This window comes from Bos taurus, chromosome 17 (assembly GCF_002263795.3).
Source record: "Bos taurus isolate L1 Dominette 01449 registration number 42190680 breed Hereford chromosome 17, ARS-UCD2.0, whole genome shotgun sequence".
In the NCBI taxonomy this organism is placed as follows: domain Eukaryota; kingdom Metazoa; phylum Chordata; class Mammalia; order Artiodactyla; family Bovidae; genus Bos; species Bos taurus.
Genome location: NC_037344.1, coordinates 54,242,128 through 54,265,392, shown reverse-complemented (window position 1 = coordinate 54,265,392; position 23,265 = coordinate 54,242,128). Strand labels below are relative to the sequence as shown.

The 23,265-nt window shown below is 40.9% G+C and overlaps 2 protein-coding genes across 4 annotated transcripts in view; one reads left to right on the top strand and one right to left on the bottom strand.

Moving 5' to 3' along the window:
- The window catches only part of ANAPC7 (anaphase promoting complex subunit 7), a 66,067-nt gene extending 46,752 nt beyond the window's left edge, over positions 1 to 19,315 (top strand). Inside the window, exon 13 of the mRNA XM_059876093.1 lies at positions 10,294 to 19,315. The gene's annotated coding sequence lies outside the window, so the exon portion shown is untranslated. The remainder of the gene's footprint in view (positions 1 to 10,293) is intronic.
- The window catches only part of ATP2A2 (ATPase sarcoplasmic/endoplasmic reticulum Ca2+ transporting 2), a 57,452-nt gene that overhangs the window by 3,252 nt on the left and 30,935 nt on the right, over positions 1 to 23,265 (bottom strand). Inside the window, exons 6-20 of one of the 3 annotated variants that reach the window (XM_005217907.5) lie at positions 22,205 to 22,285; positions 20,218 to 20,303; positions 18,851 to 19,315; positions 14,446 to 14,534; positions 13,712 to 13,814; positions 12,731 to 12,862; positions 7,587 to 7,709; positions 7,278 to 7,496; positions 6,278 to 6,613; positions 5,060 to 5,280; positions 4,441 to 4,643; positions 2,577 to 2,662; positions 2,161 to 2,294; positions 1,480 to 1,597; positions 1,276 to 1,396 (exon numbers count right to left, since the gene is read on the bottom strand). In XM_005217907.5, the coding sequence (XP_005217964.1) occupies positions 1,276 to 1,396; positions 1,480 to 1,597; positions 2,161 to 2,294; positions 2,577 to 2,662; positions 4,441 to 4,643; positions 5,060 to 5,280; positions 6,278 to 6,613; positions 7,278 to 7,496; positions 7,587 to 7,709; positions 12,731 to 12,862; positions 13,712 to 13,814; positions 14,446 to 14,534; positions 18,851 to 19,315; positions 20,218 to 20,303; positions 22,205 to 22,285 (2,517 nt within the window). Of the gene's footprint in view, positions 1 to 36; positions 1,397 to 1,479; positions 1,598 to 2,160; positions 2,295 to 2,576; positions 2,663 to 4,440; positions 4,644 to 5,059; positions 5,281 to 6,277; positions 6,614 to 7,277; positions 7,497 to 7,586; positions 7,710 to 12,730; positions 12,863 to 13,711; positions 13,815 to 14,445; positions 14,535 to 18,850; positions 19,316 to 20,217; positions 20,304 to 22,204; positions 22,286 to 23,265 lie in introns of those variants that run through there. The other 2 variants (XM_024977411.2, NM_001191430.1) reach the window with 2 other exon arrangements.

Genomic DNA, 23,265 nt, shown 5'->3' with positions numbered 1-23,265 from the left:
ATAGTTCTATACAATATGTTCATTTGGTCATGTGCTATTTACAAATTTTACAAAACACACACACACACACACACACACACACCCCCTTATGTCCTCTACACCAGGCTAAAATAGGCCAGCAGAAACTTGCATAAAAATGTATCACAAATGACAATTAGCGCCTATACACCAAAAATAAAATTCCTACAATGACCTACGCAGCAGAACAGGATCCTTCTTCCCCTCGAGCACAGTAAATAATTCTGAGCTAAGAACCTAAGAGAACTAAGCCACTTAATAGTTAAAAACAAGACGGTTATTTTTCTCTGTCCATTTAAAATGTTTTATTTTTCTTTTTAAACTAGATTGTGAAGTGCCACTGAAATAGGCAATGTTGGCAAAACAATGTCTGTTACAATAAAATACATTAGACCTTTAAATAAATAACCTTAAAAACTATGTGAGGGGACATGAACCCAGTCGATTGAATCTGGAACAATGTTTTCTGCACAAGCGAGAACAAGCATACCTCTTGTTAAGACTGATGTAAACAGAACCATCAAAACCCTACAGGAGAAGCAGCGAGCAGGGTGGGGGTGGAGGTGAACACAGGGCTGAGGGGTGGAGGGGTGGCAAACCAAAAAATACTGACTGAGGTAGCAGTACTCTGCTCAGTGCAGAAAAATTGGCTTATGAATAAAAATTAGACTGTGATCTCAGATTAAATCCAGATGATCATGCAAAAGACACAATACATGCTATTTAGTTTTAGAAAAAAACCACACACATTCACTTCCTAAAATCTGCTGCCAATTAATTTGCTGACAATGTCTGCTGGCTCAACTATTTTTTTTACAAGGATGAGTATTAAACAGAACACTGTACATGCTTTTTTTCATCTACAAAAAAATATTTGCATAAAATAGTGTTAGTTCTCTGTACATGTCAATGGACACTTTAATTATGTGTATAAAAAAGGAAAATCTTGCCCCACTGAAGTCAGAAAAAGCAAAACAAAATCTAGAATATGAAACTTCCTTCACCAGCCAATATGTTCATGTGAAAGTTCAGCAGAAATAGACAGTTGCTTTAAACAATAAAAAATTAATTGATTAAGTTAAACATCTTCTTTATGCAAAACTGTCAGTCAAGACCAGAACATATCACTAAAGTTAGTGTCTGTGCTATAGACCCAGACCACCAGGGGCATTATGAGCAGCACAAAGGGCCAGGAGATCCCATCGGTGCATGCCGAAAACGAGCAGGGTTTGGTGGCAGGCTGCACACACTCTTTACCAGGTTCTAGGTAGTTGCGGGCCACAAACTTGAGGGTCTCATCCATTAGAATCACAGGCAAGGAGATTTTCAGCACCATCAGCCATTGGGTCACATTCAGCGGTGTGATCTGGAAAATAAGCTGAAACACAAAGAAACCTCATCAAGCTCCCCAACTTGCTGGACAGGCAGACAGGCCCCAAACGGGCTCCCCACACTGCTTACTGGCAAGGGTTCCACGTAAAGGATTAGGAAGTGGAGTGACATCGACAGGCAGATGGAGCCCACGAGCCATATGTTCTCCCAAGGGGGCATCCTCAGCAAGGACTGGTTTTCAGACAAGCTGTGGAACAAGGAGAGGCAGGTGAAATATGCCCACCAAAGGGCAAAGGCATGTGCCCTCACTGACAGAGTCTGTTCGGAATCACACTTCAGTAAGGTCGACGGCGGCCTTGGCATTGCCCACTGACCTAATTGTATTAAGTTTCTACGGTGGCAAAGTTAAGGAATAACATTCAGATGTAGGACAGATTTCAACTTAAATCTAGGCTTCGGCAGAGTGATCTTATTTCAGTGGGTTCAAAGCTGCTCTCAATTGCCCTTGACACTTAGGCTATTTTGAAATTTCCATTTTTGTCACTGGCATAATTAGATGATACCGTCTGTCTTGATGCTAAAGGGCAACAGCTCCTTCCCTGTGGGCACTGAAGTCCCTATTTTTGGCCTCTGCTGTCTCTTAAGGAACATGTGGCTAAGCACTCCCACTGCTTCCTGGAGGCGATGATGACTTAAGCTCTTAAAACCGGTGCTGCTTGTTCTTCCTTTTGGGGAGGGCAGAGCTTTCCTATGACTCTAAATCAACCATGACACACACAATCCCCCGGCATGTTAACAAGAGTCACGGACCTGTTGAGGGCGTTGCACATCTCTATAGTTACTAGAACAGAGAGCGCCATTGTCATTGGATATGGGGATTCAAAGACCGCACAATCCACGCCTTCAAAGTCCGGGTTGTCCTCTTTGCACTGTAGGAAATGACTCTGCAACAAAAGCCCGACACCAAGTTCCCAATCAGCCAAAGACATTTCCAAGGTCCACACACATTCCACACTAAGCCCAGAACACAGCCCCACACACGACCTCACCCCATTTCCCAGAGAAGCCCTGGTCTTTCAGAACAATCTTAGATGCAACTGCTTATTGTTCAGTTCTTAAGAGTATTTGACAGACATCCAAACCACAGAAAGCTCAAGGACACCCTTGTACGTGAAGGCTTACAATGCATCTGCATTTAAGGTACAGAAAGAAAGATGGCTACGTACCAGCTGGTAGAAGGACACTCTTGGACCACCCTCGGCAGCAATGAACCACCACGCGGCAGCACCCACCGTAGCAGCGCCAACGTAACCTGGAACAAATATCACGACGCTAATACACATGGGGTTCACAGCTTGCAGCATCTCTGCAGGTACTGCTTCATGGGCCAACCCCCGGGACGGAGATCAGAGACGTGGAGTCACTGAGCCTGTGCCGCCACCAGCACCTGCTAACTCGCATCAGCTAAAGCAGTTAGAGGGTCTCCACAATGAGGGGATGTCTGTGGTGCAGAAGAACTAGGCAGCTTCTCCTTTGAGAATCTGTGAGGAAAGAACCTGCTAGAACTACTAGAATTGGGAGGACCTTTACACCAGTCATGCCCTCTCTAACCAGCAGCCAGTACGTTAAGGCTCGGGTACCTGTCGTCCATGTGATGCCACACTGTGCTAGAGCACCAGATCACCCCTCCATGACTGCTTGGCAAACTTAGGTTTCCAGTGACACTCTAGTGTCTTTGCTCCATCAGAGTCCTGGCAGAGCCCCCACATGGAAAGGCCACTAGAGCAGTTAGTGCAGAACACTAAGCACACGACAGTGCTCAAAGCCACTTCTGGGACTATCCCCGCCCCCAATTACTTTTGAATTCAAATTACAAAGAAGCAACAAAGGGTAGCAGAGAACACGGGGACTTGCGAATAGACTGTCCCAGTGCAGTAGTAGCCACTCAAGGTCCAAGCGTGCATACCCTCTAGCCCAGCAATCGCAACAAAACCGTGGGCAGGTGGTGTACCGACACAGAACTACCCAACAAAGAGGGAGAACAATGCAACGACAAGGCTCAGACACAGCCGCTTACAGCACAGCATCACTTGCGGAAGTAAATACGTAAGACAGATCCGTTTGCTGGGAAGCCACATGAGAGACTGCTGCTGGGGCACTGGCTGGCTGAGAGTCCTCCTGTTTTACGCTCTGAGTGTTAAGTCACGTCAATTTACTGAAAGAGTCTCCTATGGGACCCTGTGGGTGTGCGGTCACTCAGTCGTGTCTGACTCTGCGACCCTTTGGACTCTAGCCTGCCAGGCTCCTTTGTCCATGGGAGTCTCCAGACAAGAATCCTGGATTGGGTTGCCATGCCCTTCTCCAGGGGATCTTCCCAACCCGGGAATCAAACTTGCGTCTCCTGTGTCTCCTGTATTGTGGGCGGATTCTTTACCCACTGAGCCATCAGGGAAGCCCTGTGGGATCCTAGGGACGTCATTTAGCCTCTCTGGACCTCACTTTCCTAACCTACGAAAAGAGAGAGAGAGAAGCAGCATCCTGGGTCAGGATGAGGTGGACAGTGACAACACATGCAGAAGAGCCAACACTGCTGATAAATGCACAGGACCCTGCTCTCACTCAGGGAAAGGGAGTCTTGGTGAGGTAAGGCCTGAGTTGCCCCTGTTATTTCCTTTGCCCATGGGTTAAATCTGAGAACCTAATTCACAAAGGCCAAAGGAAGAACAAAAGCCCTAAAACGAGGGACTAACCTTACTGTAAACTGGATACATAGCTCATTAACCTGAAAGAGGACAGCTGCCATATTGTGCTACCCTAATATGGGGATAGAAAAAAAAAATGTGCTTTTAAGGGATGAATTTATGAAATGTTTGGACTCATAAACGTTTTGTTTAAAAGTCAATAATATAGTGGCTAAGGCTCCATGCTCCCAGTGCAGGGGCTGGGATTCGATCCCTCGTCAGGAACTAGATCCCACATGCCGCAAGAGTTTGTATGACGCAACGAAAGATCCTGTATGCCGCAAACTAAGACCCAATGCAGCCAAATAAATAGTATTTTTTAAAAAATAATATAAAAAACCATACTCACAGCCAATAGCCAGGTAACGGAAAAAGAGCCACCCACTGATCAGTGGTTCCTTTGGGTTCCGGGGTGGTTTGTTCATAATGTCCAGATCAGGAGGGTTGAACCCCAGGGCAGTGGCAGGCAGGCCATCTGTCACCAGATTGACCCAGAGCAGCTGGACAGGAATTAAAGCCTCAGGAAATCCAAGGGCTGCTGTTAGGAAAATACTGTGTCCACCCAAGGAAAGAAGAGAAAGACCCCAAATTATTTTTGCCCACTATTTAACATCAACATCCCCTCCTCTCCCATAAAAATTGGTGGACAGCAACGATTACTTGAAATAACTTTTCCCCTGAGTAATCATAAAACGTTTATTATACCCAAATTCCAAATTAACTTTTAGAAGGCCAAGAATTTGATGTCATATTATACAGTTAATTCAAACCCCTTTCTCTGTTCAAGTGTGTCCTCTGCACACTGCGGTAGTCGCAGGCAGCCCTCCTGGGGGCCAGAGGAGCACCTTTACCTCCACTAGGGCCTCACCCTCCACCTGCCGCCCACCCCTCCCACTGCACCGAGAGCAAAGCTGCTGCCACATGAACCACCAGCCGAGGGAGACGCACAGTCTGCCACGGGTACTCACCAGACAACCTCCCCGACATTAGATGAGATGAGGTAGCGGATGAACTGCTTCATGTTGTTGTATATGGCCCGTCCTTCCTCCACGGCAGCCACAATGGTGGAGAAGTTGTCATCAGCCAGGACCATCTCAGAGGCTGTTTTAGCTACGGCGGTGCCAGAGCCCATAGCAATGCCGATCTCAGATTTCTTCAGAGCAGGAGCATCATTTACACCGTCTCCAGTCTGAAAGGCCAAGAAACCCACCACTGATTTGCACACCTGTTACCTAATACACACATTGCCAACAATCACTTGGCCATCCCGAAGCCAGGGAATGAATGGAGCTGTTGGGCCTCTGGGCAGCTAAGTTTTCTGGGAGAGTTTTTGTTTTTGTAAGCTGGTGTCACAGAACACATTTTAACCTGGGAAATGTGAAACTGCCAAATGAACTTACAGGTGACACTTCAGAGGAAGTAGAACAAAGGGGTCTTCAAACTGTTATTACTTATTTTACCAAACAAAACAACAAAATACGTGTATCCATATGGATAAATCTCAAATAGAGCAAATGCAGACAAATACATAAACTATAATATGCCATTTATGGCCAAAAATACTTAAATATTGTCTACAGATAGAAAACTATCATTCCCGTGTATGTTTTCTATACTTTCACTGAACACCCAGTACTGAATCCAGAATGGTGCTTTCCTTGGAGAAAGAATGGAAGGGGAGGAAAGAGGAAGACAACTAGAACAGCTGGTTTTTAGCAACAAAATTGTTTTAAAAACTGAAAAGTTTCATAGACAAGCAGCAAACGCAAGCATGACACAATGTTAACATCTTGGTGAAAAATCAGATGCAAGGAAGACTATGGGAGATGCTTCATCAACAAGCTGTTCTCAGAGAACACATCACCAGTACCATCTCACTTCAGGCGAGGTTTTCCAAGTGTGTGATAGAGTACGGCGTAGTTAGGTCCTAAATCGGCTTTTAGAAATGTGAGATACAACACATACATTTTAACCATGGCAAATACGTCCCCTGTGACTGACGCAGGCTTCTAGGTCTTAAACTTCCCCAGAATCTTGCATGCCAATAGAATCCTTGAGAAACAGCCCAGATCATGACAAAAAAAGAATTTCCAAATATGGGACCTATTACTAAAAATTTAATGATCAGAATTAGAATCTGCTGTGTTCGTGCAGTTTGTTACCTGTACATGTCTACAGACACTCACCATAGCTGTAATCTCATCAAACGACTGAAGAAATTCTACAATTTTAGACTTGTGGGAAGGTTCAACTCGAGCAAAACAGCGAGCATTCAAGCAGGCTTCTCTCTGGGCTGAAGGACTGAGCTCATCAAACTCGCGACCTGTGAAGGCCTTGGCTGTCACGTCCTCGTCCTGCCTGAAGATGCCAATGCGGCGGCAGATGGCCACAGCAGTGCCCTTGTTGTCACCCGTGATCATGATGACTCTGATGCCTGCCTGCCGGCACAGCTTCACAGAGGAGGCCACTTCAATTCTCGGAGGGTCCAGCATGCCCACACAGCCAACGAAAGTCAGATTGGTCTATGGTGAAATAATCACCTTATGTCAATACAGGAAATTCTGTTTTTCCCCCCTTAGTGCGGAGAGCAAAGGTTTCTGCATTTTCTTATGGCAAAATTCACACCACTGATTGTTAATCAGAAGCAAAAATATCACTACATTCTTGACACCAAATAATTCTTGAGCTTTCATTAATAATATTCTTAAAGAAAAAATATACTGAAGAATAGGAACATATTGACAGCAGCCAATCAGTGACCCATAGTATCAAATTTGAACTTGAAACTTCCTTGTTCAAGACTTCAGGAAGCCACATACCCGAAAGGAAAGAATTCCAAGAGCAGAAGTAGACAGGATCTTTCCACTTGAACAATTTGAGTCACTAATTAATGAATATTTTGAAAATGTCCCCAATTTTTAAATTATCTTAAGGTACATGAGAGCAGCAAAGCAGGTTTTTAGCCTTGATTGTACTTTGAAAGTAACAGGCCTGTATTAAACTGTTAACTGTGTGTGTTTGAAGCAGCAACTTAAAATTATAAAGATGATACGTTCGGCCTGCAGGAAAACAAATAACCACACCCCTTTCTCAGCAAAATCGAAACTCATCTGACCTTTTATTGAAGGAGTGCTACCTAAACACAGTGAATGTGCAGGGTGCGGGTGAAGCTTTTCATGAGCGAACCTCGTATTTGATGAAGTTGGCAGAGTCCTCAAGGTTCATTTCTTCTCTCCTTAGTGGGTTGTCGTGAGTGGCCAAGGCCAGGCATCGCAGTGTGTCACTGCCACTGCCCCATTCCCGAATGACAGACATGATCTTCTGCTTGACTCCAGGAGTCATGGGCACTTTAGTACTTCCGACTCGAATGTGGGTACACCTGTCAATGACACCTTCAGGAGCACCCTGGAAATGTTAGAACAATAATTTTACTTACTGGCTCACTCGGGATTCTAATCCTGGTAAGAACGTTTAATTGCAGTCTGCTGTACTTGCCTTCACAAACATTTTGCTCATTGATGTCCGACTTGGTTTGTTTGGTGTACAATAAACTGACATTGATTTTCTATCACGTGAAAACTCTAGAGTAAATTCCTTTTTCATCAATTGTTTAATGACCTATAAAGAGAACATATATGGAATATTATTGGATAGCAATTTCTATAAACTTTTGACTTTTAACAGTTAAACATTCACTAAATACTTATTATGTGACAGGCAATGGAGATGTAGCAATAGACAATAAACAGACAAGTTCCCACCCTCATAAAACTTACCCTCTAGTCTGGGAAAGACGTACCAGAACGTGAAAGTAGATTATAAGTGCCATGGAGAAAAAATTTTAAAATAAGCAAGGAAGAGAAAATTATGTATGTCTAGGTTACAATTTTACATACAGTACTGAGAAGGCAATATTTGAGTAAAAACATGAACGATGTGTGAGTGTGAGCAGAGAGAACATTATGCAGACTGACGTGACCAAGCAGTTCAAGGAGCCTCCAGGGCAACATGGCTAGAAGCGAGTTTGCAAGAAAGGTTCGGGGTTAACAGCAGGGGTTGCAGAAGCAGGCTGTAGCATCCTCAAAGTCACTGTAAGGCATCTGGCTTTTTTAATAACAAGTAAAACGGGAAGACAAAGGAGAGTTTCATGCTCTGGCAGTTATGTTAAGAATTAACCGAAGGAAGGGCAAGGGACACCACACCACTTCAATATTTTAAATACTTTATAGACAGCTAGTGGCTATATTAGATGTCAGCATAGTGACAATATCTAAAGTCATAAGAAGAGAAGAGTTCAAGGGAGTATAACTGCAGACAGAAAAGCCGAGGCCTGGGCCCTGGAGCCTCTTGGAAGATACAGCCAAGGAGATGGGGTTGGGGGGAGAACAAGTAAAGGACTCGCTTAGGGAGGGAGAGACTGAGAGGATAAACTGACAGCTCAGGTTAAACAAAAACTGAGAATTAATCTTTAGATTCAGATTCCATTGGTTTATCTCTATATATAGCCATATTACCATAAAAATCAACATACTTTATTTATCCTTTCCAATTTTTTGTTGGCTTTCTTTTTCTTACCTTATTACATGAACTAGGGCTGCCAGGACTACACTGAATAGAAATGTTGAGAGTAAATTCTCTGAGCCCATTAGGAATGTTAACTTTGTGTAATTACACCATCAGCCAGAAGATGCTTGCTTAGTTTTTATCATAAACTGAGATTAAATTTTATCAGATGCCTTTTCTGAATTAAATGATCTTATGATATTCTGCCTTTATTCAATTATGTGGTGAATTACATGGATTTTCCCCTCATTCAGACAAACATTTAATAACTGTAAAAATCCCAAAGAACCTCAGCATCCAACAGAGGCAATTATGAGTAGAATAAAGCCATCCTCTCAGCCAGAGCAATAAAAGGACAATCACTAAGTTCGACATTATCTGACTATTATATATCTATATGTTTATTATTTTTTTCAGGGTGGGGCTCGTTGGTGGCACACACCACACGGCCATCTTACAGGGATCAAGCCAGTGCTCCCTGCAGAGGTAGCGCAGAGTCTTAACCACTGTGCCACCAGGGAATGCCCATGTATTTAGTTTCCATTAAGCGTTTGTACCAATGGCTCTGGGAAGACTGCAAGAATGTGAGTGACTCTGAGAGAGGTGTGACCTTGGCACCAGATACATCCTGTGTGCTCGATCACTTCAGTCTGACTCTCTGTGACCCTGTGTATTGTCTGCCCATGGACTTTCCAGGCAGGACACTGGAGTGGGTTGCCATGCCCTCCTCCAGGGGGTCTTCCCAATCCTTGGACGGAACCTGCATCTTTTACTTCTCCTGCACTGGCAGGTGGGTTCTTTACCACTAGTGCCACCTAGATACATCCTGGGTGGAGAGAACAAAGCCACTGCTTCCAGGACCAGGGCTGTGAAATCCAACAGTCCTATCCAAGGGGCCACTCGGCCTTAAAAGCTGGTCCTGCTCTATTGCTGCTAGTTGTTTCCCTTCATGGAGTAGTTACAGGTCATCAAGCAATTCCAAACTTCAGCCTTCAGGTTGCCTCTGAAGGGTTTAGTCAAACACCAACTAATAATAGAGCTATCAGACAATGTGGCTTTGCTTACTGACAAGTGTGGTGAATTCCCTAAAATAGAAACAAAGGACCCGGACTTGTTTCATGGAAACCATGAGTCTGGGCAGGATGCCACAGGAGAGGCCTGAGACCCTTGTGGCTGCGAGACTGTTGGTTGTGAAGCAGGAATCGAGTCACTGTGAAAGACTCTATACTTCAGCTGAGGCACCCTCCATTCTGGCAGAGTTTTGATTTCCCTGGAAAGTATCAAAGGGGCAAACCGACATAAAGGGAACAGAGTGCTAGAGTCTCATTCTCCCTCACACTGTGAGACGGCAAGTCACTGAGGGCCTGTTTCCCTGCCTGCAAGTGTGAGACCGGACTGGATGGCCCTAAAGTCCTTTTTACAAGCTGAGATTTGGCGTGGGACTAAATGTTTAAATAGTCGATGTCTTTAACAGGTGCACTGCTGCCCACCTTAGGCTACCTGTGCCGTGAGGTGCCACCCTACTCCCCCAAAACACTGCCTCATCTGCTCTCGATACCCAGGGAAGGATGAAAGAAAGTCACCATATATATAACTAGGAAGGCTGTATTTATAACCTCCTGTTTCTTTCTTCTACCAGAAAACCCTGACTGAAGGAAGAGTTGCACTAAAGTGCTACGACGAGGAGCCTCAAGCCCTGACTGGCTGCCCCTTGGAGATGACAGGTATATAGGTCTGACACTAAGAGCTTGTGTGTAGCAGAGCCCAACTCTGAAGAAACCTAAACTCCAAGGCTGGGAGGCAGTGGGTACTGGGAACAGGTCTGGAGGACCCACTGCAGACCGCGCTGACACCCCCCGCATGCACTGCAGGGAGACGGCGTTCACCCTGTTGCAGAGCGGCTCTGTGCTTCCAGGTCTGCAAGGGCAGGACCAGACGCAGACTCCAGGGCCTGACTTGTTTCCTCCTGGGTCTCTTCTGCTCCTGCTTGTCCTCATAGTCTCTTCAACCCCTATTCTCTGGCTTCTGCAGCTTCCATTTCTGAGCTTCCTTTGGTTGCTTCTGGGCATCTAGGCTTCTTCTCTTCCTCTTATTCTAATTTTACCTGCCGCTGCCTGTCACCCTGACCTTCGTGTATGGTAACATCTTGTTCGCATGTTGCTTACTCTGCTTCTCAGCTCAGCAACCACTCACCACTCTGGCTAGAACAGAGGTTATTGCTTAGGTCCATTCAGCGGGCATCACCATGACCACAAGCGACAAGTCGGTCAGCAAACACTAGGCCTGAGCCTGAGCAACCTGAACAAGGTCCATGTCATGGAGCTGCCAGCTCTTTCTGGGGCCACATGCTGGATCTGTCCTGCAATGAACTGTCACTGGGTTCTGTGACCTCACACACTTGGTGCAGCTAAACCTGAGTAAAACCATCTGCAACAGCTGCTGGCAGACACTGACCATCTGGTTGGCCTCCAGCACCTGGGTCTCCTCAACAGGCCAGTCCACCCTGCCTGCCACCCTGCTCAGCCTAAGAGAATCCTGGCTCTGGGGCTCCGACAGGCAAGGGAGAATAGGTGAGGGACCACACATTTGTCTAGTGTTCGCACACCTAACAAGACACACCTGCACCCCCCCGTATTGCTACTCCACTCACCATAGTTGTAGTAATTCTGCTCAAATAAATACAGCATGTCAAAGTTTTAATTACTACTAGATTTAATTTGCTAACATTATGCTGAGAATCTCTACTTCTGTATTATGAAAGTTACATCAATGTCAGGTTTTGCTATCAGGGTTATGCTGGTGATAAAGGTTTCGTTCTCTGCCATTTTTGGTGTGGCCACACTGTACAGCTTGAGGGCAAGTGTCAAGTCCTAACCACTGGACAGCCAGGAAACTTGTATTTCCTGAAAACTTGTATTTCTTCAGTTTGGCACAACTGGGCCTGAATAATTTGAGGGGAAGTGTAGATTTTGAATTATAGATCCAGTTAATTTAACAGTTTATTCCATTTTTCTTAGAAAAATGTCAGCTTAGAAAGCTGTGCTACTGAGAGGATTTGTTGATTTCTTCTATGCTGTCAAATTTACTGATATAAAAATTTTCAGAACAGCTTTCTGGTCTTGTCGTTATTATTTCCTACTTCCTTCTACTTGTATTTGTTTTTCCATTTTCTTCAGATGGAAACTTATGTATCTTTTTAATTGATTTCTAGTTTAATTCTATCATGGTCAACAACAGTCTGTACAATCCTTTGTAATTTGTTGAGTCTTGCTTCATGGACCAGCAATATTGTGTATTCTGGTAAACTGTTCCTTATGGATCTGAAAAGCATATTAGGAGCAGCACAAGAGAAATAAGGGTTAAGTATATTATAAGTGTTGCTCCATATCCTGATTTTTTTTCATCTGCTTGTTCTATCAATTTTTGAGATAGGTGTGTTAAAATCTCCAACTCTAATTGTAAATCTGTCTAGTTTACCTTTTATTTCTGTCAACTTTTGCTCTGTGAACTTTTAGTACTACACTTGCATAAACAATTAGACCATTTAACACAAGGTCATGGGCAACTTTGATAAGAAGTTTTGATAGACTGGAAGGAGGCAAAAGCGTGACTGGAGTGGACTCAAGAAAATGGGAAAAGTGAAATAATACATAAAAACGGTTCTTTGAGACATTTTACCATGAAGGAAAAGAAGCAGGGTGCTTAAGTGAAGAAGTTTTAAGATAAAAAACAACTATTATTTCTCTACTGAAGATCCAGTAGAGACAGGAGACTGATAATGCAGGAGAGATGCTGGGGCTTATTGGACAAGGAGCAGCCGGGTTTTACTGGGAGCAGAAAGAGTACATGTCACAGCACAGGTGGCTGCATATGGAAACTGTCCATTGACAACTTTTATTTTCTTAGTCAAATGGCCAGATCAATTTATCTTATAGCGAAGATGGAGGAGACACTGAGAGAGAGTTTGAGGAAATAAAGTATAGAGTAAGTTGTCTAATAAGAGAGTGAGTGGGTGGACTGAGGACAGATGGTAGGAGCGATGGGCAGCATGAACACCACCAAGCTCAAATACTGACCGAGTTGCAGGCATTTGCTCGTTCTATTTTAGAAAGACCCTTCAATTCAGTATCAAATACATTCATCTTCTCTACCAGGCAGGTGAGAGCAGTCTCTGTAGCTTCTCCAACTTTTTCATACACACCCTTTGCCTGTAATAGGTGAAAGCATACAAATTACAAAAAGGGAAAAGTAGTAAAAACAAGGAAATTTCCTTTAATAATGACTTTTTTCCAGAGAAGGACACTCTGTCCTCCATTACATCATTGTTCTTTGGGTCATTTTTATCCTATCCTGGAGCACATGATCCAAATAATTACAAATGAACTCAAAGGACAGCTGTGTGTTTGTTCTTCTTCTAATAATTAGGTCTTTCATTCCCCAGAACTAGAAGCAAATAATCACAGTATTAACTGAAACATGAGAGCCTGCAAATAGTATTTGTAATTCCATGTCATTATTTATCATTCTATAGAATTTATATTCTGTTTCTGTTGGGGACTGGCTTGTCTTTAGAAACCAAAAAATGTATCTCACTGTTTATAATTTAAAAAGGAAGGAAAGAAGGTTTTCTGTTGGTTAAATTTTACATAATAACATCATCAAAACAACCTTCTAAGCCTCAACCTGTCCTCAAGGATGCAATGATACCCATCTTAAAAAGCCAAGATCAACACCCTATACTTTCAGGAAAAAGTATCCTGGGTTTTACTCATTTATAGTAACTAAGCTACACACAGAAGAGAACATCATGTATGCTACAACTCCTAGGTGAGTAACTGCAATGCTCAGCCACAGAGAATATTATGAAAGGCTCCCAGCTTTCTTTGGGTAGATCATGCTGGCTCTGATAAGAGACAAGCTCTTAATGGAAAGGGCAAATAAAATCAGGAACTCGTACTTTCAAAAAGGGAGGAAGGAAGGCTAGATTTTCATCCCACCCACCGCACCCTTGAACTAGAAACAGCCAGGTCTAGTTTCTCATTTATGAGGAGGCTCACCTCATTGTAATCCAAAGCAGAGTCATTACAGAGAGCACAAATTGTCGCCAGTTCCACAAGACCATCATACTGATGACATTTCACTGGTTTATCATCTTTATGTCTGTCCGAAGAAAAAAAATAAAGCGGTCAACTGTGGTCATTTTATTTTTTTACTAATAAATAGAATTTTGTGTACTCTAGATTGGCAAACATTCAAAAGAATTCAAGTGATGGCTCCTAGAAATCCGATGCTGGAGACGGTAACAGAATGTGTCTCTGATATCAGTAAAGACCAGAAATTCTTAGTTACTGAAATTCCTCCACCACTGGTATCCATCCATAAGGAAAAATCAGGAATTCCCTGGTGGTCCAGTGCTTAGGACTCGGTGCTCTCACTGCCAGGGCCTGGGGTCTGATTCTTGGTTGGGGAACTAAGAGACCACAAACTGTGTGGCATGGCAAACAAACAAAAATAAAAAACCACCCCCAAAACTCACCTAAACAGAAACCCCACTTGAAAATTTAGGCTTCAAAAGATGAAAAAGGTTCACTGGCTTAAACAATCGATTTCAACTGTGTATCAATTTTCAGGTATGTGTTACCAATTTTATTTTTTTTTAAAGTAGGCCATTTTGATAACCCACATGAACTACATCAGGAAAATTATCTGAACATTTCAGAGACACTACAAGTCTGTACAGTCACCAAACTACCAAAGTGGAGCCTTTAAAAGACAAGGAAAGTTTACTCACATTTCTCCAATAGGTGCATATGTTGATCCAGTTATGGTAAACTCATTAAGGGAACAGGTATCACCTTCAACTTTGTCCAGAATGAACATCTACAGAAAAAAAAAGCCTAAGTGTTTAAAAGACATTAAAAAAAAATATGCTAGAAGCACATAACCTTTGCTAAGACAAAAGGCCCTTCTGACTTAAGCGTCGAAGCTCAGCATGATAAGTATTGTTCCTTATTCTAACTAGACACTATTAAGACTGCCTCCCCATTCATCTAACAGTCTGAAAAACAGCATCACTGAGGTGCTAAATAAATAAGCAGCAATGGCACCAAGCAGAGGAGAAAGAGAACCTACATGAAAACCAAGTTATGAGGACTCTGGGCCAGTCAGTTCCAAAGACTCAGTAGTACTTTTTAGAATACTCAGAATTCCAAATGGTAGGCTGAGAAAGTGACCTAGGTATCCCTGCTTTAGAGCTAAGAGTAAAAGCCTAGGAAGAATAAACTCACATATCAGAGTTGCATAAACATTCCCCAAGTAAAATAAGACAAATTGCTTCTCTACTCCTTTCCACTTACTTTTTATTGTGGCAATAGCTCATTTTCTATGAAGCTGCACAACCACATGGCTATAGTAATGAGCCCGCAGAGCTGAATGAACTGATGTTACCAAGACGATAACACATGGAAGCGTGCTCTAGGAAGGAATTCTTAAGTTTACAGAATAATAAAGTGACATGAGCCAGTTTTTTAAGGTGAGGGTATTTTTTCCCCCCTCTTGGTTTGCTTTTCAATTGTAATTCAGAAGTCCAGTTTGGAATCATCAAACCATTCTACAATAAAGAATTTTTAACATGTTAAACTCAAGTTAAAAAAAGAGCCATGTAATGCTTTAAAAAATCTTTTCAGAGCATTCCGACTCATACTCTGTAAGAAAATCTGATTTTGTTTTAAAATAACTTCCCTTCCCTCGTAAGATTTGTTTATCATATAGCATATACTTTTAAATTCCAGAAGCTTCATTTCAAAAGTATACTCAGAACTAAATCAACCTGGGAACTGAACTAAAGCTGTGAGATAAAAGGATTAAAAAAAAAATTATATACAATGGGATTTAAAACTGTGATGACTCCTGGTAAAAGGCTCTAGTTCAAACACATATAATTGGTGTGTCAAATGAGGAAAAGATTCATGTCCAAGGTCACACGCAGCAAGATCACCAATTCCTACAGTTTTTTTTCCTAGCAGATACAACATCTAAAAAAGGAATTTTGGCAGAAAGCTCCTTCCAAAAATGTCTGACATTTACAGAAGAGGAAAAAAAGGAATAGAGAGGTTAAAGGACGTGCTCAAGGTTACACAATTATTAGGTGGGAGAGAGAAACAGATTTTACCGATCTCTCCTATCAGAAAACTGAACTTTACCTTACTATTAAAAGTTGTGGGACCCTCAGCCATGGCACAGTTTCTCAGAGCCTAAGTTTTCTAACCTCTTGAGGAGTATACCACATGATTCAGACAAAGTCAAACGTGAAAAACTAACTGCACTAAGACTTATCAAAGCAAGTTGGCATCATTATGACTACACCATGTCACTTCTTTAATGACGCTGTTTATAAAAGTGAAGCTCTTTGGGTCTATACCACAGTACAAAATATTCTAAGACATTCAGAATTCTAACCCACACAAACTAAATCTGAATGCACACAGGCATTTTTAGACTGCAAGCCAGTAAACCATTTAGAAACTGCATGATGAAAGTACCCCTAAGTCAAGGGCAGTTATGCAACCCACTGCAAGAAACCTCCTGTGGAATACTGATTAGCATCCGCTTTCTGTCCCCAAAAGGTAGAAGAGAACAAAGAGGCAAGCTGTTTCTTTAACAGTACATTTGAAATCAGATTATTTAAGGGAAAATACAAGGAAAAAATCCAACATTTTTGGGGACCAAGGAAAGAAAATTTAGGTAGCTCAGTTACAATCTACATCTACTTAAGACAAGTTAGAAGCTTGCCACTTGAACACCTGTCCATTATTTCTTTACCAACTGGGCTATCAGAATCTGGGTTTTGGACAACACAAAGAGTTGAGGGTACATATATCAAAAAATTACCACAAATTTAAATTCGGTAAGTAAAGAGTCTGAGGGTTCAATGTATTAAAACAAGAACAATTTCTAATGCTAAAAAAACCCATTATCTAAAACCCAGAGGGCCAAGGGGATGATGGCATGTCCTTCGATGTCATTCAGAAGCATTACTTAACAGGCATTTATTTTAAGATTTAGTGTGCTGGAAAATTTTAACATTCTTTCACTGTGCTATTATAAAAAAGGCTCATGTTTTATGAAGTTGTGGCTTTTTGTCCTCTATAAAAGATAAACTTAGTTTTATTTCCCTGTGTATTATTAACCAGTTTTTATAATCTAACACACACTAAGTCCTATTCTAATACTGAGCACTTCCTCACATGTTCCTGTAACCAGTTTTACCATCTTACTGATTTTCTTTCATTGAACTAATGACCCAAACAGAATCTTTGACATGAATTTCATTCAACATTTGAGTTGTGTCTCTTTTGAAAAATTACTTTGACTTGTACAAATGATGTGACTTACAATCATCATGAAATGACTATCAGTTAGTGAATATACATCTTCTAATATAGATACAAAATAAGAAAAAATTGTTTCTTTGCGATGAGAATTCTGAAGAGTTACTCTCTTAACAACTTGCACATATAAGATACACCAGTGCTGACTACACTTATCATGTTGTACACTGACATTCCCTACTATTTAACTGGAAGTTTGTACCTTTTGTTCACCTTCATCTAATTTCTCACCCTCCAGACTAATAACCACAAATCTGCTCTTTTTCTATGTTTGTTGTTGAAGTATAATTGACCTACACTATGTTATTACTTGCTGGTACGTGGGATAATGATGTGATATTCCTATCCATTTCAAAATGATCGTTAAGTCTAGTTATCATCTGCCACCATACATAGATACTACATTATTACTATCTGTCCCGCGCTGTACATTTCATACTGATGACACATTTATTTTGTAACTGGAAGTTTATACTGTTTTTCTCATCCTTCTACCTCAAAGTTGTTTGAATAAAACCTATGGAAATTGAATTACACGAAAGAACTTCATTTAGCTGTATCTTTACATTATTTCCTTATTCTGCTTAGGGCAGGTTTAAACAGTTTATTTTATCTTAAAGTGATAGTCAAAACAACATCAGAAAAGGAAGGATGAACACAAAATGAAGCAAGTTAAACACAATTATTTACTTTTCAAGAAGAAAAACATGTTTCATTCAATGTGTTAAGGAAATACCAATTAGAATTTTATGTAGGCAGATAACTAGCTGGTTTTAGACAATTCTTACTTTGAAGCTTGTGTTAACATACATACACTTAGAAGAACAGGGAAATAAAGGAAGCATAGTCATCTAACACACTGACAGACTGCTTATAGTTACTTCCCCAATACAAGTATATCACTCATGTAGATAACCTCCAGCAGATACAATTCAATTTGCTTAAAGCACATAAAAGGTATCAAACTATAAATCAAAAGTTTTATGATCCAGCAATCCCACTTCTGGGCATATATCCAGAAATGAGAAAACTAATTTGAAAAGATACACGCACCCCAATGTTCACAGCAGCACTATTTACATCAGTTAAGACATGCAACCAAGTAATTGTCTATTGATACATGACTGGATAAAGATGATGATTAGGGTTGACATATACACACCATTATATAGAAAACAGATCAACACTCTTGTAATGCCCTATATGGGAAAAGAATCTTTTAAAGAGTGAGCATATGTTATGTGTATGTATAACCGATTCATTTTGCTGTACACCTGAAACTAGCAACACTATATAATAATTGCTTTAAAAAAAGAAAAAAATAGCAACATGGATAGACCTAGAGATCATACTAAGTAAACTAAGTAAGACAAAAACAAATGTGATACCACTTGTATGTGGAACCAAAAAAAAAAAAGATACAAATTAACTCATTTAAAAAATAAAAATAGACCCATAGACTAGAAAAGAAACTTACAGTTACCAAAGGGGAAAGGGAAGGGTTAAAATTAGGAGTTTGAGATTAACATATATACACTACTGCATACCAACAAGGACCTACTATATAGCACAGGGAACTATACTCAGTATTTTTTAATAAGCTACAATGGAAAGGAATCTAAAAAGAATATACATATATATATCTCTGAATCACTATGCTGTACACCTGAAACCAACAAATCATTGTTAACTACATTAAAAATAAAATTTAACAAAACAATAAAGCTCTTAATGATATGAGGGCATATTCTTATGATGAATCAACAACCATAACTCAGAAAAGATTTTTAAACTACTTCCACTTACCCTGCAGACTGACATCTGGTTCGTTGTCAGTGTGCCCGTCTTGTCTGAGCAGATAACAGAAGTACAACCAAGGGTTTCCACGGAAGGGAGACTTCGAACAATGGCATTTTTCTTTGCCATTCTGCGAGTTCCAAGCGCCAGGCAAGTGGTGATGACAGCAGGCAGACCTTCAGGAATGGCTGCTACAGCCAGGGCTACTGCAATCTTAAAGTAGTATATAGCACCTCTGATCCAGGAGCCCCCATGAACTGGGTCATTGAAGTGCCCAATGTTTATGATCCAGACCGCAATGCATATAAGGGAGATGACTTTGGACAGCTGTTCCCCAAACTCATCTAGTTTCTGCTGGAGGGGTGTTCTCTCCTGTTCTGTTGCTACCATCTCATCTCGGATCTTGCCAATTTCAGTGTTAACTCCAGTTGCCACCACCACTCCCATCGCTTTGCCAGCAGCAATGTTTGTACCCTAGGACAGAAGGAGAGAACTGGTTAAGAGATTAACACTATATCCTACTTAAATCCTGACTAGTAAACTCAGACTTGTGTGGATTTTGATGAGGGCACCCAGACTCTCTACTGGGCCTCTCTACGCACCACATTCTACTGGGCCTTCGAGTGGCTACTACTCAGGTAACCAGCCTTCACATTTTGATGATGAGCAATACCTCAAGGCAGGTGGTGTAGTATATCTCTCTGTGATTCTCCGTAAATGAAAATGGTACCCACTTGCCCCAGAGTCCTTTACACTGGCCCACCTGAAATCTCTACTCACTGAGTCTGGCTTGCAGAGAGCTCTGGACCGGAGCAGAGCTTAACCCCTCTGTGTTTCTGACTTTTCAAACATTATACGGCTCTCAACCCTAAGCATTCTCTACCTCTGGCTCCAACAACCCCACCTCTCCTTTCATCCCCGTAATAAGAAGGACGACCAGGACCAGGAGCTGCCCTCGAGGACCTCCACTCAAGCACCGGTATTCAAAGTGCAAGGTTTCCCTCCCCGCTCTATTGTAATTCCTAGTTCATTATTTTCATTGTAGCTCTGCAATACTTTTTAAAAATTTACTATGGGTGGTTAGATTCCCATGTTAACACACAAAAGCCTACTACTTGAAATACCACTTTAAATTCTAAACAAAAACTATAAATTTCCCAGCTTTATATTTCAAAAAAAATTTTAACACAAAAATTGGAACAGTGCAATAAACATCTATTTTACTTTTCACCCAGACTCACCAATTATTAATGATTTGCCACATTTGCTTTCTTTCTAAACACACACCTTTTAATTGTGAGCTATACACAGTTATCATCCACGTCATTTTAAAGGAAACACCCCTTTAAAGGTTAAATCTTATCCAAAGTACTTACAGAAAAGAGCATGTTCTTCTTATCTTGATTGACAGCCCGCGGGTCAGGGACAGGGTCAGTGTGCTTGATGACAGAGACAGATTCACCTAAGCAGGGGTGATACAGAAGGCTCACACTTAGAACCCTCGTACCCTCGTTCACTCGTGCCAATACCACTCTCAGGAAAAGGGAAAAAAGCCCCAATTCATTCAAAACGGTATAAACTAGTAAAATGCAGTAACAGAAACTAATACAGTATTGTAAAGTAATTAGCCTCCAATCAAAATAAATAAATAAAAAAAAAAGAAACTAATTTATCCAAGAAAAAAAAATCAAAATAAAGGAATTTAATTTTGAAGTAAAATTCGAGTCAATTACCTTTATTTTCTTAACTATTCAAATTTAGTTCATTTTCAAGTATCATTTTATACTCTAATATAGCAGGTGTAGATTTATTGTATACTTATATATACACACATATTGTGTGTATATAATAGTTAAAAAGCTGAAAGTGTATTTACTTTTAACAAAATGAATGAACTGTAGATACAGATATGAATACTGAGGCTCATCCACTGTAAAGCCTGTTTTTGTTCAATAATGCCAAAGATGAGAAATGAAAACACTGTTCTAGATAACATTTGCAGGTACTTATCAACCATTCTACTTTAATAAACCAAAATGAAAAACAGCCATCAGCAGCACTAAAAAAGACCACATGGAGTAAGAGACCACTTCTTAGAACTTTCACAATGTCTCGTTGAACCTGGTTTCAACCTAACAATCACCTATGAAATGCAGCTGGCCCTTGAACAACGCAGCAGCAGTTGGGGGGCCAACCCCTCTGCATTCATAAATCTGCACAGAACTTAGGCCTGGCCCTCTGTATACATATGATTCCTCTGGATGTGCAGTTCTGCATCTGAGGATTCAACCAACTGGTTTATTAATGAAAAAAATCTGCAGATAAGTGAACACATGCAGTTCAAACACACACTGTTCAAGGGTTAATGGTATATAAAGAGGGTGAAACATGGCCCTAGCTGTTAACTCAAATTTCAGGAAGCAAATTTCTCTCTCAGTATTTAACAGGAGACTCTGGTTCTTCAGTCTAGCCTAAAACTAGAGTATGATTTTTATTTAAAATGGAAATTATTTTTGTACGCACAATTTGAGAATTTTATATACAATCTGATCAATTCCCTACCATTTTATGGCTTAATCAGCTTCCAGGTTGTTGCTGATAACAGCAGTTTTAGTAGATAAGCTATTCATAAAGAAACAATAAAAAATACAGAGTCCAGGTTACTCATGTCCTACTTCGAAGACATTTAGTTACTTTTCAAAACTAATCATCAGATAAATCTTTGAATTTTGTATTTACTATTTAATTCAGGTTAGCATTGTTTAAGTTAATCTTCTGACCACCTTACTTCCAGTTAATATGAACCCTCCACCCTAGACTGTGCCTTTATCAAACAAAAACGGGAAAATGTTCCGAACAATCCCAAATCTAATTAGTGTTCAAATTTTAGGCAGTAGACGTTCACCATTTTGGAGGGTGCTGACTTTTGTTAATTGTACATTTTACTATTGCAAAGTATGTCAGGTGTGAGATCAGTATTCCCTGGAGTCTATTTTTCCTGCCTGGAAAAAAAACACTAGGTAATTAATTCACTTTCCACAAAACAGAGAGACGACAACACTGCTTCAACTTTATCTCAGGCTACTGAAGGAATTTTCAACCTTTAAAAAAACTTTTAAATTCAAAACTAATTTCTAATAAAATTTAAATATAAGAAGGTCTTATGAGATGAAAGCCAACTGTTTTAAAATCATAGCTTGGCATCTATTGGCAAAAAGACTGATAAAGCTTTACAAAACAAACATCTTGGAAAGATTAGGGTGGAACGCCATCAATGGACAGTGGGCAAGAGTCACTTCAGTCATCAGCATAGAATCTGAGGGGCCTCAGGAACCAAGCAGCCTGCCAATACATGATATTTACCTGTGAGAATTGACTGGTCAACTCTTAGAGTAGTAGATTTGATGGAAGTTAATCTTATATCAGCAGGAACTTTGTCACCAACTAATTGGGGAGAAAAAAAGCAGCTTAAATAAGGAACTTTTGAAATCATGTTACATAAAGAAGCTGTCTCCAAATCAAACACACCATTTAAAGAAAATAGAGAGTCTGTATACAGCACAAATTTAATGTGCTACAGGGACTGCCTTGGTGGTTCAGGGGTTCGGACTCTGTGCTTCCAGTGCAGGCGGCATGGGTTCAATCCTGGGGAACTAGGATCCCACAGGCTGCAGGGGACTCACCCCCCACCCTCAAATCTGCTACAATAAGCAATATAAGCAACTTGTCCTCAGGGTCATAAAAACTCTTCCTGGATAAATACCAGATATGAAGTACACAAGCAAGAGAATAATGATGCTTGGGCAAACAGCTCTAAGTACACATTATTTAGTCATACTCACACACACACGGCATGGCGAGGGGGACCGAATTGTAAACTGATTTTTTCCACTGGGAAAGCTAAATTTTCACAAACAGGAAACAAATACCTCTATAAAAAGATGCTCAATTACTCTCACTCATAAGAAAAAGGCAAGATAAAACAACACAGAGAGACCACTTTTTAAACTATCAAATTGACAAAGGAGTTGAGGAAAAAATGCACTAAGTTTGAAAGAATGTACAGAAACAGGGCTTCTTTATACAGAGTGACTATAAGATGTGGAAAATTTAGTTTTAATAAGCAAAAAAAAAAAAAAAAAAAAACCCAAAACCCCTAAAACAAACCAAAGCTACAAATCACTTAGAGGCAAGTGCATGAAAAGTCAAAGCCAAAGTCACTCAGTTGTGTCCAACTCTTTGCGACCCCATGAACTAAATAAACAGTCCATGGAATTCTCCACGCCAGAATACTGGAGTGGGTAGGCGTTCCCTTCTCCAGGGGATCTTCCCAACCCAGGTCTCCTGCACTGCAGACAGATCCTTTACCAGTTGAGCCACCAGGGAAACCCAAGATCCTTTTTCCAGTGGATCTTCCCGACTCA